A 16,595-nucleotide genomic window follows, 5' to 3' on the forward strand; every position below is an offset into this window, starting at 1 on the left:
TAGTAAAAACATACGTACATCTCCACACCTCCTCCACTTACAGTCACAGCATCCTGTTAAAGGGACAGCATCACACATCCACATAAACCCGCACAACATTAAGCACAGCAAAAAGCACACTAACAGCATTAGAGAATTAGCAATACATACAGTATGTGTTTGGCTAATCCATGGGAGGGTATTTGATTGGGAGTTTATTTTATTGTTTGATTCATTTGATTGGGTAAAAGTATGCATGCAGAGGGTGATTGGCTTAGATAGAAATGGGGGCGGGCTTAATGGAGGTAATCTGGGTGGCAGGGAATCGGAATGACAGTGTGAAGAGAGATGGGAGTTGGTAAGGAGTTCTGTATGATTGTGTAGCTTGTTAAATCTTTTTCTGTTAGTTTGTTCACTGTTTATTTACATGTACTGATATCAATGTTTTGTGTTTAGTTTTACAATCTGTTTATTAGAGAAAGAAGGAAATCAAACCGAATTGTGTCATCTCATCATTTCACCCGTACTGCCGGAGCAAGCAGAAAAGACGCCATTCAGCTAACTAGAGGGAGAGCTGAACAATTGTAAAACACCCGCTGACGACCGCAGGAGGACGGACCGTCAGTTAGCTAAGGAATACAAGCCCGGTTGGACGCAACAGAAGCTCCGGGAGGACAAGGATCCATTCACCGGAGATAAGAGCAAGCTAAAGCCTGGTCAGGTTAGTGACGGAGCCGCGGCGCCCGCAACTGTAGCTAACTAGCCACTTGCTAGCCAGCGTAGCATTAGCAAACTAAGCTAGCGTTAGCCCTGTTGTTGCAATAGCGCAGCAGGCACGCGGTAGAGCTTGTAGCACTCAAGGCTACAGCTAACTAGGCCGGCAACGGAGCCGTGGCACCCGCGACCGTAGCTAACTAGCCACTTGCTAGCCAGCGTAGCATTAGCAAACTAAGCTAGCGTTAGCCCTGTTGTCGCAATAGCGCACAGGCACGCGGTAGAGCTTATAGCACTCAAAGCTACAGCTAGCTAGGCAGGCAAGGAGTGAAACAATCCACGGCTAGCTTCAACTGGTTAACCCAACTGCAAGAATCCACAGCCAGCTAGGCTAACCTACAAGACCCACCAAGAAAGGAATTGCGAGCTAATAGCAGCTACCCAGAGAGCTACCCACACCCAGCACTCTTCTCTGTGACTCTATTGACTGTTTGCATTAAAATAGGTTTGTGTGTACCTGGGTATTAAGTCGTCGGGGGGAGGAAAATCCTCTCCCACTTTATTATTTTATTTTTAGCAGTATCCCTGGGATGACCCCACGGTGAACCTGGTTCCGCTGCCGAAGACTAGTTAAGGAAGTGCAGGGACCAGCGCAAATCAGCTCAGGGAGTCAGAGAGGGCTGAAGATATAAGATAGAAAGACGAAACAGGTACACACAAGTTATTTCTGAGTCACAGGCAGAATGGAGGCACTAAAGACCGAAAGGGAAAAGTTGGCAGTCACTTTTGAGAGAGGATATCGCCACATCATCAGGTCAGTGGCATTGATGGGCGAAGATGACATGAAACGCGAGTGGATAGCGCTCCTATCAAACGCGAAAGACCTAAACTCTGCAGACGACAATTATGAGGAAGGTTTGCAGGCCAAAGCAAGTCAGGAACCTGAGACAGGTAACAGTCAGCTTCTTCAAGACATCACCAAGGCCGCTGAGGAGAGAGCTCAGAAGGTTGAACAGGTCGGTCACGTTTTAAAGGCCAACATGTGGACAAGGTTCGCGGGGGTCGAACTTTCATCCACAATTAGACGAGCAGAAAGGAGTCACGAAGGCGTGAAGAGGATCAGTCTGGAGGGGGCAACCCACGACGTTTGTAGAGAACGAAGCACACTCACAGAGAGCCTCATCATCAAAGCGCGAAGTCTGCTATCAAGCTGGGGGGAGTGGATCCCTGTAGTTGAGGCGTGCAACACGAGAAAGTCACTAGAGGAGCTGGAGGACAAAAGGGATGAACTTTGGGAAACGTTTGTGACTGAATTTGGAAGAGTTGAGAAGGAGAATACTGACAAAATGGCCGACAAGGCCGCCGCAGCAAAGCAAATGGCCACCGACGCTCTCGCCGAAGATGAGAGGAAAAGGGCCGACGCTCTCGCCGAAGATGAGAGGAAAAGGGCCGACGTTCTCGCCGAAGAAGAGGCCAAAGATCGAGCGACGAATAGAGAAAGGGCCGACGCTCTCGCCGAAGATGAGAGGAAAAGGGCCGACGTTCTCGCCGAAGATGAGAGGAAAAGGGCCGACGTTCTCGCCGAAGAAGAGGCCAAAGATCGAGCGAAGAATAGAGAAAGGGCCGACGCTCTCGCCGAAGAAGAGGCCAAAGATCGAGCGACAAATAGAGAAAATAAAGAAGCCATTGCCAAGCTGGAAAGGAAAGCCGCTGAGGCAAGACTGAAGTCAGCTGATAGCGTGGCCGAGTTTGAGAAGGAGACAGCGAAGGTGAAATTGGGGGCCGAAGAAGAGATCGCTGAGGCAAGGCAGAAGGCGGCCGTGATTGAGTTGAAGGCAGCAGAAATAGCCGCTCAAGAGCGCGCCAAACTACTGGAGGCTCAGCGGGAAGCATGGGAACAAGCCCGGGAGGCAGGGCTGGAGAGCGCCACATATGGAGGCAACCGCACTAGAGCCAAGATCAAACTCCCTCCAACAAGGCTGCCCGTGTTCAGCGGGTGTATGAGAGATTTTCATCGCTGGCGGAAAGATTGGGAGAGCCTGCAGCAGCAGGGAGACCCATCGGGGTCGCCAGAGGTGAAGAAACTCCACCTCCTCGAGAGCATAGACCGAAAGGTTTTCGAGGAACTCAAACTCTCGAGCTACCGCTCAGCGGAAGACGTATTCACAGCTTTGGAGAATCGGTTTGGAGACAAGGCAACCATCGCGCTGCAAATTATTGAGGAATTGGAAAGAATACCAGCGGTAAAAGGAAACCAGCCGAGGAAAGCGATCGACCTTATTCAGGCAGTGGAGAGAGCCCTCATGGACCTGACAGACTTAGGAGAAGTGGGCGCTATGAAGAACCCACTTGTACTTAGGGCCATCGAGAGCAAACTGCCAGATCGTGTGCAGGAAGGCTGGTTTGCTTTTGTAACCAAACCCAAAAACCAAGTCGCCCCAGACAAGCGGTTCGATGCTCTTCTTCTGTTTCTGAAAAGGCAGGAGAAAATCCTCGAGGGGATGGATCGAATCCGAGGCTCCACGGAGACCTCTGGGGGAACACCGGAGAGGCCAGTCAGATGGGAGAAGAGGGCATTCACGAGGGCCATGGAGAGAGACTCACCGGTAGATGAAGAAGAGGAGGAACATCGAGGTGAAGCCAGAGTCACGGGCAGGAACTCGGAAAGAAGAGAAGAGTGTGACATCTGTGGAAGTGATCAGCACGGTGGCAAAATATTCTTCTGCCAAAAGTTCAAGAGTTTCAGTCTGGCAGAGAGGCGAGCCACAGCAAAGCAAAGCAAAGCCTGTCAGAAATGTTTGGGCATGCACGGTGCCGACGGAGAGTGTAGTAACCGGTACCTGTGCAGAAATATGTGCAAGCAGAATGAAGGAAGGGCAAGTCATCACTACCTTCTGTGTCCCGAGTGGAGTGAGGGAAAGAAGACAGGGCCAGGGTTCGCTGACAAGCAACGAGAATTCCTGGATTCTTTGGGACTCAACCCTGAACAGGAAAGGAGGGCGAACGCATTCACCAGTAAGGCTTCGATGACGCTGAGCACGGGCGCAGAAGGCGGGGGTCTCTTCGCGGAGAATGGGCCAGAGGAACATCCAGTACTAATGATGACATTGATAGTCAAAACAGAAGCAGGAAATGCCCTGGGAACCCTCATAGACCTCGCCTCCGACACAAATTATATCACCAACCGGGCCGCCGATCGTCTCCAACTGGAGCGGAGGCAAGTAACACTGACCGTGCAGGGGGTCGGTGGAATGAAGGTCAGGGTCAAGACTAACAAATACCTGCTAAAGGTCAGGGCGTGGAGCAACAACAGATGGAGTCCCCACGAGATGGTATGCTACGGGCTCGACACAATCGCTCGTGCAGACAAGGTCATCAGTCCAGAGCGACTCTGTAAGTTCTTCCCTGGGGTCGAGAAGAAAGAGCTGGTCCGACCTAAGGAAATCGAGCTCTTGATCAGCCACCGAGAGGGACGACTCGCTCCACGGTGGAGAAGAGGGACGGGAGACTTAGTGCTGTGGGACGGGCCTCTGGGGAAGACCGTGGGAGGAACGCACCCAGACCTGTTTGAAAGTTGGGAAAGATCCGCACACAACTCCCAGACGCACTTTGCGCGTTCTCTGAGAACGGAGGCAGTAAGTTTTGAGGAGATCCCCTGCAAGACGCTCAGCGCAAAAGAAGAGGATGGAGACCAGAAGCCGCAAGGTCATGAAAAGACCGGGAGAACAGCTGCAAGCAGCAAAGAGGTCCTCGAGTGGTGGAGCTGGGATAGCATCAGCGCCGCGTGCGAGCCAAAGTGTGGAGGGTGTCGCTGCGGAAATTGTCAGCCGGGCGGGATGACTCTCGCAGGGGAAAAGAAGATCAAAACCTACGCAATTACCCGCGTCAACATCGGGGACAAGCCAGCCGGATGCATCGCCCAGCTGGCCATGAGGAAGACGGCAAGGCTGCCAGAGGTCGCCCACCTAAAAGAAGAGCGGAGAGCACTTGAGGAGGACACCTATGTAGACGACATTCTAGCGTCTCATGTCGACAGGAGAGAGCTGAGGAGCATCACGGAGGGAATCGAGAGGACGCTCAACGCTGGAGGTTTCGCTCCGGAACCACGGATCCAGTCGGGTCAAAGTGGGAGGAGCAAAGAGGGCCAGCCTGCAGAAACGAGGGCCAATGTGGAGCCAGAGTCAGAGGTGTTGGTGCTGGCTGATCAGCTGAGCGAGGAAACATCCAGGGGAGTGGCTGTAAGTGCTCGAGACAGCGTGAGCATGCTGCAACGGAAAGCGTTCACTGCAGCTGTAACACGCGCTCAGGCGAGGAAGGGGCTGGACCCGAAATGCGGCATTGAGGAGGAAGCAAATGCAAAGGGGACATCCACACCGGTTGGGAGTTCCAGGGACCCTGAGCATGAGAGGGAGAGGCTCTGGGGCGCTGCTCTCATGGACCTGATTGAGCCAGAACGCTTCAGTGAGATAGGCAGGCTCATTCGGGTAGTTGGGTGGGTCCGGCGAGCTGTTAGGCAGTGGTTGGTTTGCAGGAGGGCTCCAGAAGACGCAAAGTGGGAGGCTACACGCCCGAGGGAGACAAGAAGCGGAGTTAGCCTCGGCGTCCAGGAGCTGAACGCAGCTTTCCGCGACCTGTGTCTGGCTGCACAGGATGGAACAGAGTTTCCTAAAATGACTTGGGACAGACTGGTAGTTGAGAGGGTCGAAGGGCCGGGGCTGCTGGTGTGTTCCGGAGGAATCCAGGAGGCGAAGGAGGTGGGAATCCCACTTGTCCCCTACACTGCATGGATCAGCACTCTGTTGGCAGGGGAGGCCCATGGGGCGAGCCACGAGGGGTTGGCTGGCACCCTATTGAAGATGCGCAAGAAGGCGTGGGTGATTCAGGACGAGGAAGGAGCGAGGGCCACGATCTCTTCCCAACGCTCGACCGAGACGTTGGGCGGGTGGTCGTGCTGCTTCCCGTGGAGGAGCAGTAGAAAATAACTGTATTAAAGAGAGGGAAAGTTGTGGTCCATTTAGGCACAAAGGACCAATGGACCAAGTGGGAGGTGTTTGGCTAATCCATGGGAGGGTATTTGATTGGGAGTTTATTTTATTGTTTGATTCATTTGATTGGGTAAAAGTATGCATGCAGAGGGTGATTGGCTTAGATAGAAATGGGGGCGGGCTTAATGGAGGTAATCTGGGTGGCAGGGAATCGGAATGACAGTGTGAAGAGAGATGGGAGTTGGTAAGGAGTTCTGTATGATTGTGTAGCTTGTTAAATCTTTTTCTGTTAGTTTGTTCACTGTTTATTTACATGTACTGATATCAATGTTTTGTGTTTAGTTTTACAATCTGTTTATTAGAGAAAGAAGGAAATCAAACCGAATTGTGTCATCTCATCATTTCACCCGTACTGCCGGAGCAAGCAGAAAAGACGCCATTCAGCTAACTAGAGGGAGAGCTGAACAGTTAGTGTTAATAGTGTTAGGAACAGGCCATTCTGTAGTAAGGGTTAGTGTTAATAGTGTTAGGACCAGGCCATGCTGTAGGAAGGGTTAGTGTTAATAGTGTTAGGACCAGGCCATGCTGTAGGAAGGGTTAGTGTTAATAGTGTTAGGACAAGGCCATGTTGTAGGCAGGGTTAGTGTTAATAGTGTTAGGACCAGGCCATGCTGTAGGAAGGGTTAGTGTTAATAGTGTTAGGACAAGGCCATGTTGTAGGCAGGGTTAGTGTTAATAGTGTTAGGACCAGGCCATGTTGTAGAAAGGGTTAGTGTTAATAGTGTTAGGACCAGGCCATGCTGTAGGAAGGGTTAGTGTTAATAGTGTTAGGACCAGGCCATGCTGTAGGAAGGGTTAGTGTTAATAGTGTTAGGACCAGGCCATGTTGTAGGAAGGGTTAGTGTTAATAGTGTTAGGACCAGGCCATGCTGCACGAAGGTGAGTCTGAACAGATGGGTGTTGAGTCTGGTCTTGAATGTGTTGAGCGTATCGGAGCATCATGGGATGGCTGGTGGAAGGGTGTTGAACAGCCTGGGTGCAGCGACAGAAAAGGCACGGTCGCCAAGTGTGCGATCACAATCAAATTGACAACACATTTTAAAAGTAGTCTTGTGGACGTCTCAGGGCAGCTCAGGAGGTCTGTCTGTCTGTCATCGACTGTTGTTGTCAGCCACATGTCTGGTGACGCATGTCTACTGACAGGCACAGCTTATCAGACGGGTTTTGTAGAATGGCCTTGCTTGCCTCTGTGTAATCAGTCAGCTAATATCTCTCTCCCAGACTCGTTCTCACAAAGGGCAGTCGAGACAAACGCTGCAGACGTAATGTAAAACCCTTTCACCCGTCAGATTTGTTTCACAGCTAATCTCAAGTGAATGTCAACTTTGTCAGTTAGAATAACATGCAGTGAAACTACGGCTTTCTGACAGCAATATGTGTGGTGGGTGGAAAAACAGTTGATCTTACTTATGGCCAAGTAGGGGAAGGATGGGAGGAGGTCAGGAGCATAGGAGAGGGTAGACAGGATAGGAGAGGGTAGAGGTAGAGGGTAGAGGCTGGGAGAGGGTAGGGGTAGAGGGTAGAGGCTGGGAGAGGGTAGGGGTAGAGGGTAGAGGCTGGGAGAGGGTAGGGGTAGAGGCTGGAAGAGGGTAGGGGTAGAGGCTGGGAGAGGGTAGGGGTAGAGGCTGGAAGAGGGTAGGGGTAGAGGCTGGGAGAGGGTAGAGGCTGGAAGAAGGTAGGGGTAGAGGCTGGGAGAGGGTAGAGGGTAGAGGCTGGGAGAGGGTAGAGGGTAGATGCATTTTGAGTTGGATGCGAGTAGAGGACGAAGCAGAGTTTCTGGCTAGGGATAGCAGCTCGCGTCAGATTCCAGACCCTGGTGCTCTCCTACCGGGCGGCAAAGGATGTGGATGCAGCAGTCACACTATCCACCGTCCTGGCACCCCGCTGGTGGAACGAGCTTCCCATTGCTGTCAGGACTGCGCCGTAGACAGAAGACCCATCTCTTCAGGCTACACCTTTGACTGTCCCTCCTAAGACCTCTTCATCCCCTCTAGCCCCCTGTACAATTTACAATTTCTCTACTGTAAACAATCTGCTAAATGCCAAAAATGTAAACGAGGAACCGAGTTACTCTAACTTGAGAGAGGGCCCATGGTACTGTATGAGAGCAGTAGAGAGGGTGCAGGAAAGATTATGTTCCAAACGCGAGAGCGGCCAGCAGAGGGCGCTGGACCTCTAGTTGAGAGCGATACAGGGGGAACATGCGTCCACAGTCTCCAGTAACCAGTCACTGTGCTCTCGTCGGCTCCTCTGCCAGACTTTTCTGTGTTGTTTATATACCCAAATCCTTCTACTTACTTTGATTGTTCCTTGTTTGTCTGTTCCTTATTTTGTCTGTTTCTGTGTGTGTGTGTGTGTGTGTGTGTGTGTGTGTGTGTGTGTGTGTGTGTGTGTGTGTGTGTGTGTGTGTGTGTGTGTGTGTCTGTGAAACGGTTACAAGTAAGTGCTAGCAATACATCAGCATGAGTGCAATTACAAACAGAAAAAAAGCAACACTCATATAATAAATATCATTTAAATATCATTGAGAATCAGGCATGTCATTGAAATCAAATAAAATGAATTAGAAGACACTAATCAAATAACGTTTCAAACAATAAACAACATTACACAATAATACTTCTAAATAAATGAACACGTTTAAATGTAGTACAGATTTATACGAGAGATTTAAAAGAAGCATTTGCCAGATTCCATGTTTTTATATCTCTTCAGACTGTTCCAAAGTCCAGGGGCCCTAATCGCCAAAGCCTCTTCACCTTTCAGTTTCCAACGTCACGTTTTCAGTCTAGACGTGGGATCAGTCAGTAGAGAGCCTTGCCTGACAATCGAAGGCTGCGCTTCTTTGTATAAAAAATGTCTGCAATTTATACTGGAACTAAACCGCATCTTCCATTATAACTAATCCATCAAATCTTCAAATCAATTCTAAAATCGACTGGAAAGCCGTTGTTACAGAGCAACGCGGCTAAGTATCTAAATAGAAAAATAGAACAAGGCAGCCTGCTTTTCAGATTGTATAGGAAAGGTATTTAATTATCTTTTGCAAAAGGAGGACAGTTTACAAGCAGACCAGACGTCTGATAGTCAAACTCTCCTCAGAAAAGTATTTACAACATACATTTTTATACAGATGTAACAGTCACGCCCTCAGATGAGGTACAGGCCAATCACAGGCATTTCCTGTCTGCATCTGTGATGAAGAGGGATTGCTGTGATGAAGAGGATAGGGGGAATTGACCCCCACTTTCTCTTAGAGACACAAAGGTGGAAGAGGGGCACAAAGGCCAGGAACTGGTTTGGTCTGGCTTTAGATGGTCTGGCCTGAGGAACACAAAGGCCAGGAACTGCTTCAGATTGCTCAGTCCATCTAGGTGCCGGTCAAGAGAAAAGAGAGCAATCAGGTCTTTGTAATAATTTAAATGTCTCTGTTGTCTAGCTAGCCAATGTCAAGCTTCAAGTAGAGAAACTGGTTTCATTGTCTGAGGTCGTGAATGTGTTAATTCTGCCCAGACAGTCTGACTGTCTAGTGACTCTTGTGAATTCAGTCAAAGGTAATGAATGTCTTATCAATAAATCCAATGTTTTTACCAGGCATATTATTCCGCCACAGCCCTTGCTACAGACGAGAGAGAGAGAGAGAGCCTTTTCAACTGAAGTGAGACAGAGACCAGACAGACAGAATTGAAAGTCTCTGACACACTACTCACTAACCCATTACTGGTATGTGTTGGTCCGACCTCTCCCTGAACAAGCCGAAGTGTATTCATTGGGTAATGGTCAGCTTTCAAAATGAGGTACAGGCAGGGCTGGACTGGGACAAAAATTAGGCCCTGGCATTTTTGGCCCAGACAGGCCCACCCCAATTGGTCGGATCACGCCCACCAGCACAAAAATACTTGCCTTATATACTCGTCTTATATACTGTGCTGTACAGTCATATGACAAACTGTAGTATTCCCCCAAACCACTACAAAGACGACTACATACAGTAAGCAATGGTACCAGTGCAAGTAGACCAGTGTACTCAGTGATCAGATTCCAGAGCGAATTTACGAACGCAGCCTTGTTGTTCTAGAATTTTTTTTCCATTATCAACCTATCATTGCGCTTTAGAGTAAAACAAAGCACGCAACTGTCGCGTCTATCTTTTCATGGCAACTCTACATTGTGATTTACAAGGGATATTAACTAATATTAAGTAATATTATTACTTGGTTACATTTTGCAATTGATCCGCGGTACACATGCGTGCCGAACCGTGGGGGGCGATCCGTTACACCCCTAACAGCTACCTATATTTTCCTTACCGGGTCAACGGTTACAGGCTGACTCGGCCCCGCTTCTTCTGTATCCTCTCTATCCTCTGTATCTGTACCCTGCTCCCGCTCCTCCCTGCCAGCCTCCTCTTCAACCTGTTGCTGTTGCTGCTGTGGTAAACTTGAGGGTGCAGCAAACATGTCCCTAATGTTTACACATTTGGCAGCATCTGCCTCGAGTTTCTTCTTGTTTTTTTCCCTAAGTTTTTCCCAGCCTCCCTTCCGTTTTAGTGTGCTTTTGCGCTCCATCTCTCTCAGTGTCTATCTAGTAACTATCCAGGCTAACAAAATTTATTTTGCCGGCCGGCTCGGCCCAAAACTACTGCGAAACTGAGACGGAGGTCTGGTGCTGGTGCGTGCGTGACCCCTGACCCCCCCCCCCCCTTCTCTCTGTTGATTGGGCCAGCCCAGTGTCTGTATCGAAAATCGACCAATGGGCCGCTGTCCCAGATGTATGGGCCGTTCAATGGTAGCTTTCGATTTATGGGCCGTTCGATGGTAGCTTTCGGCCGGGCCGTCTGGTAAAAAAAAAAAAAAAAAAAACTTTTTGTTTTTTATTTTATTTTGCCGGTCGGCTCGGCCCAAAACTACCGCGGCCCACCGGGCAAATGCCCGGTATGCCAGATGGCCAGTCCAGCCCTGGGTACAGCAGCCATGTCTTCACACTTCGCTGTGTCATATGGCGCTTTTCCATTGACCAGACCGCTGGTACGCGTCTAACGATTCCCACTCGAGTTGGGGTAGACCACGCCAACTTCTGGAATATGTAGGGGTGTTTTTTTTTCTTTTCTCAAACACAAACACAATCACTGACACACAAGAATAGGCGCGCGTTCCAGGGCCCACAGGGCAATGAGAGCCGCGCCCGGCCGTGCCCGCGGCGAACATTGACCGAGTTGCATACAGAGATGGGTAACCTACATCTAATCGTGCACCCCGTGTTACGTCACAAGCTAAAATCCAATGGGGTTGCGGAACGACCTGCGGGGCGGAAGAACAAGATACAGAGAACACCCCTACATATTCCAGAAGTTGGCGTGGTCTACCCCAACTCGGGGCGTGGTCTACCCCAACTCGGGTGGGAATCGTTAGGACGCGACCGGTACGGCACGCATTTGTATCCTACCCGTACCGTACTTTCAGAAACGCTTCTCCATTATACACAACAGACCTGGAGCGAGCCGGGACAGTAGGAGGAGTTAAGTGTCATAAGAGCACTTCATTTTAATAAGTGCCGCTATACAGCTCAACGGGGGGAAATGCGATAAGAATTATGTCAAAATGTAGCACTATCATGCACAGATCAGCCTTAAAACATGTAACGTTAGATATATAACGTTAGACAGGGAGCAATATATTTCTACGGAAAGGCTGTGCTTGACGTTTCCATTGGACTGACGTGGGGCTCATACAATCTCCTGTTTGTTATAGATACGAGTGCTCCTTGCTGTGTCTTGCTGGTAGTCAAATATATTTATTTATACAGCATATGGACGTTATGTGCCTGTTACTTGCCGCTTTCAGTTCTAGTAGATCTAGTAGTTCTAGTAGATCTCGCAACCAGGGAAATGTCGACATGTGTTAAAGGGAGCAAGACGCGAATCTACCGGCATTTGGCTCATGAGTGAACGGCAACAGGTTGGGATTCCATGGAATTATAATAAGTTATTACAGAAACAGTAAGTGACATTTTCCGAGAGCGAAATCTGTTGTGGTATTTAAAAATGGTATTTAAAAAATCGTTGTGGTATTTAAAGATGGTATTTAAAAATCTGTTGTGGTATTTAAAAAAACGATTTCCATTGACCAATCAACGGTCTGCAGCGTCGCACGTCACACACAGCCTGGCCCGAAAGTACCGTTAGCTCCTAGTAGTTCCTAGTCAGGAAGGGTAGCTAAAACGGCCCGGCTCGGCCCGGCTCGGCTGGCAGTGGAGAAAGGAAAACAAACCGGGCTCACGCGGCCCGGCTCGGTACGGCACGGTACACAGAGCAACTCTGTCTGTCTGGTCTCTCTGTCTCTCTCATGCGTGTGCACACTTTCTCTCTGTCTCACTCTCTATCACTCTCTTTTTCTCTCTCTCTCTCTCTCACACACACACACACACACACACACACACTCTCTCTCTCCTTCGCACACTCTCTCTTGCTCTTTCTATCTTTCTATCTCTTATTACTCTCTTATTCTGCCATAAACACCCATCTACAACGATGGAGAATGTGACTGGTCCATTCAACATGGGGGATTCTACCATCCTGTGCCTTTCATGCAGCAGACGACACAGTGTCTGTGTCAGTCGTAGCTCAGAGCCAGCCCTGACTATGACAGTGCCATGAAGAGTCAACTGGCAAATGGAGAAGAGAGATGGCAGGATGACAGTTTCCCCTCTCCTCTCACTGACATCCTGTCCCTGTCTCTATGCCCACTCTCTCTCTCTTTCTTTCCCTGGACCCCACTAAGTCAATACTTGGATACGTCTGTCGCCTACATTTGCAGCTTTCTAGCACTTCCCTGGAAGTCTGGATGCAACGTGTGAAGACTGGCTGACGCTTGTGTCTCACTTCAGTTTGGACTCTCTCCTCTTTTACTTCCCTCTCTTTCTCTTTCTCTCTCCCTCTGACCATTCTCTCTCTCTCTCTCTCTCGCCTCGTCTCGTTCTGTTCTGTCTCTCTCTACCTCTCTGTCTCTCTCTCTACCTCTCTGTCTTTCTCTCTCCCTGCTCTGACCATTCTCTCTCTCGCCTCGCCTCGTTCTGTTCTGTTCTGTCTCTCTCTACCTCTCTGTCTCTCTGTCTCTCTCTCTCTCTCTCTCTCTCTCTCTCTCTCTCTCTCTCTCTCTCTCTCTCAACATTCCCAATCCCCTGTTCTTTCCTACGTCTCCCCCTCCATCCTACTCCATGCATTGATCCATGATTCGGAGACAGCAAAAAGACAAAACTGATGACTGAAAGAAACACATGAACTCGTCTCACTGAGAGTAACATTGGGTAGACAGCTTGTGGCTGTCTTCTGGCTGTTCCTGTCTGGATGCACGGTGTGAAGATTCACAATCCCTTTCATTCCCACTACAGTGACACATCTCACCCAAAGAGAACTGAAACTAACTGTTACAAACTTTGTGCAGCAGAGAGAAAACCTTCAGGTTAAGCAGCGGTAAGGTTGTACTGGCAGTGTCTGTGGTGTGTGTGTGTATCGATGTGTGTGTATGTGTGTGTCGGTGTGTCGGTGTGTGATGTGTATCGGTGTGTGTGTGTGTGTGTCGGTGTGTGATGTGTGTCTGTGTGTGTGTGTGTGTGTATCGGTGTGTGTGTGTGTGTGTGTGTGTGTCGGTGTGTGTGTGTGTGTGTGTGTGTATCGGTGTGTGTGTGTGTGTGTGTGATGAAGCGCTGACCACAGCTGCACCGTCGGTGTGAACGGTGTGAAAGGTACAGTGATGTGGATTGAGGTGGAGGTCAGACATACAGAGGAAGACTGTGAAAAACAAACATGTCTGCCTTCCTCTGTCTCTTCCTCCTCCTCCTCCTCCTCACCTGCAGAGGTCTAAAAATCCCAGAGCAGTGGGACAGAGCAGGACAGGGAAGGGGTATAGGGACAACACTAAGTCGCTCTGGAGACTCAACATGAGGTAGGGATACAGTATGTCTTTTATATATCTATCTGAATAACTAACATTTTTGAAGGCTTGAACACTGCTTTGTCTCTTGAACTTGAGCTGAAGCTAACGAGAATGTTTTATTTTATTTTCAATATTGTAATGTTATAAAATTGTAACTGAAACAAATAGCTGTAATTGGAATACTGTTACTGTGCGCCATTACTTGAACTAAACATTTTGAAAACTTGAACACTGTCTTTGTCTCTTTGGCCCTGGGTTGAATGTGCCTCTCTGACAAAACACACCCATGCCAGGCCACCCCCCAGTACAATTGGTCTAGAACCGCCACTGGGAATACTGCTTTGATGGGAGATCAAACTGGTTCTATCAAAGATATTTGATTATTATTGGTGGAAAATGGAGGTTTGATAGAAGGTTTCTTGTTATCAGTCTGCATTGTGATACTTGATTGTAAAACAGACAATCTGTGTATAAGGAGCTGAGGTAGGAGTATATGTTTACTATGTTACTAACATTACAAATATCTGTCAGCGTTCTCTGGCACGGCATACAGGACAAACTCAAGACTCCTACACACAGCAGACTGCTGCTAGCGGTTGCTTTCCAGCGGAAGTCCCACTGCTTATCAATTGGGATCTGTGTGAACGACATAACGCTTGCCTCTACGTTGCGTGCCACGCGCCACACACGTTCAATTTATCCAACTCATGCTGTGCAGCGCGGGAAGTCATTTTAAAATGTACTTTATGCTATTCTACGCTAACGGCTAACACACTACAGCCTCTCAACAATATTAGCTTGTCTCTTCAAACTCTGTTTGAGATTTTTAGACGCAGCCAGGCAATTGTTTGAATGACGAACCGCCCAGATGGAACTGTTGTATCACCATACCGCGTGAGCACGGTGTAAAACTATACAACAGCATGTCAGCAATGTTGAATCAGTCTGTGTGTTCCAGGCATAAGGGTATAATTACTCATAGATATACTGTACTGTACTTTGGCACTAAGTGTGTCTGCGTGATGTATCCTGGTCCCTCTGTGTTCTAGAAGCCGTTGTGAAAGCATGCGTGGTCTGTGTGTCTCTGTGTTGGCCTGCTCCCTCCTGCTGGGATCACTCTCCCTCACTCTGACAGGTACAGTAACAATGGCCGTTGAAGGCTCAGGATCACAGCTATGTGTGTGTGTGTGCGTGCGCCTGCGTGTGTGCGTGCGCGTGCGTGCGTGCGTGTGCGTGTGCGTGCGTGCGTTCCTGTGGAATGCTCAGTATAACAGCTACAGGAATGGTAGATCAGGGGAGGCTGGTGGAGGTAGAAATCGGAGGACAGGCTCATTATAATGTATGGGATGGAATGAGGAATGGCATCACACGTGTATGGAATGGAATTCCATGCATTACAATGGGCCCGTCCTCCGATTTCGACCTCCACCAGACTCCCCTGTGGTACAGTAGATGGAAAGCGGAGGGATGTTGAAGATAGAAATAGAAAATCAAATGGAAGGCTTGGAACAGGTGTTTAGTATTTGTCTCTTTTAGTTGAAAAAGAGTCTTCTCTCTTCTGACGTTCTCTGTTTATCCTCCCTCTCCAAACCTAGGGGCAGAGGAGAGTCATCCTGCTACAGAGGAGCAAGGCAAAGGTGAGACCACCCAGACCCTTCTTTCTAGTCACTCTGTTTAGATTACAGTGGGTTATTCCAGTGTTTAGATTACAGTGGGTTATTCCAGTGTTTAGGTTACAGTGGGTTATTCCAGTGTTTAGATGACCAGTGTTTAGATTACAGTGGGTTATTCCAGTGTTTAGATTACAGTGGGTTATTCCAGTGTTTAGATTACAGTGGGTTATTCCAGTGTTTAGATTACAGTGGGTTATTCCAGTGTTTAGATTACAGTGGGTTATTCCAGTGTTTAGATTCCAGTGGGTTATTCCAGTGTTTAGATTACAGTGGGTTATTCCAGTGCCGCTCGGGTAATAGAACATTCTGACCGAGGATATCGTCGTTGAAAGATGTGATTGTGTTTTATAATGTTGACCTTTCGGTTGAAAATTGTGTGTATGCAGGGTGCAGGGCTTCCTTGTAAAAAAAAAAAAACACCTTGGTCTCAATGGGACTCCCTGACAAAATAAAGGTCAAATAAAGAAAGAAAGAAAGGAAGCTTCTATGGTTTAGGACTATGTATGAATGCGCTGTCAGCCGTATGTTGTGTTGGAATGTTTTCAACTCTCAAGAGGCTGCACAATGAATTTCCTAACTGGGCGTGATAAAGTCAAATGGACTTGATTGGTTTGTGATGAATCTGATTGGTCCTCAGACGGCGCTGGAGGCGTGGCCAGGGAGAGACGGAGCATGCCCTACTGGAACTTGTGGTCGTCGGACTTCGTCGGCTGGCTGCAAGAGCTGCATGCCCAGGCCGGTTACGGCCGACTAGATGACCTGGCCAGAACCTTCTGGGCCCACTTCCCCATCGCCACAGAACTGGGCTACGACACACCGGACTCAGAACCAGAGGAGTCAGAGGAGTGAGGGACAGATGGGTACTGGGGTCGGGGGAGTGGGGGGTCGGAGGAGGGGGGGGGGGGGTTATTCCACCATAACCCTCTCAGTATTGTCTGCCATGTTCAATCCATAAAACTGTGACCTGCTCAGAGCGTGTGTCTAGGTTGTATTGTATTGAGTTTGACTGTTCCATTTGGTTCCATTACACTTGATCAAACAGGTGTCTTGGGGATTCTGACTTACATAAAGGACATGTATGTATATCGTCTCTAATCAAGAAGGTTTCATTTGATCCTACTTCTAGACAGGCACCTGCACAAGAGTGGACCCTGGCAACCACCACACACAGTCCTACAGGGCCCTGGCAACCATCACACACAGTCCTACAGGGCCCTAGCAACCACCACACACAGTCCTACAGGGCCCTA

At 48.9% G+C, this 16,595-nt stretch overlaps 1 protein-coding gene across 1 annotated transcript in view; it reads left to right on the forward strand.

The window, feature by feature from the left end:
- nck2a (NCK adaptor protein 2a) overlaps positions 1-16,194 on the forward strand; it is a gene marked incomplete at both ends in the record, with an annotated part of 34,008 nt that extends 17,814 nt beyond the window's left edge. The window contains 4 exon segments of the mRNA XM_080536890.1: positions 5,343-5,563; positions 14,722-14,807; positions 15,268-15,309; positions 15,983-16,194. Coding sequence (XP_080393016.1) covers positions 5,343-5,563; positions 14,722-14,807; positions 15,268-15,309; positions 15,983-16,194 — 561 coding nt within the window.
- Positions 16,195-16,595: the final 401 nt, after the last annotated feature.

Source organism: Nansenia antarctica (assembly GCF_963989245.1).
Source record: "Nansenia antarctica genome assembly, chromosome: 7".
In the NCBI taxonomy this organism is placed as follows: domain Eukaryota; kingdom Metazoa; phylum Chordata; class Actinopteri; order Argentiniformes; family Microstomatidae; genus Nansenia; species Nansenia antarctica.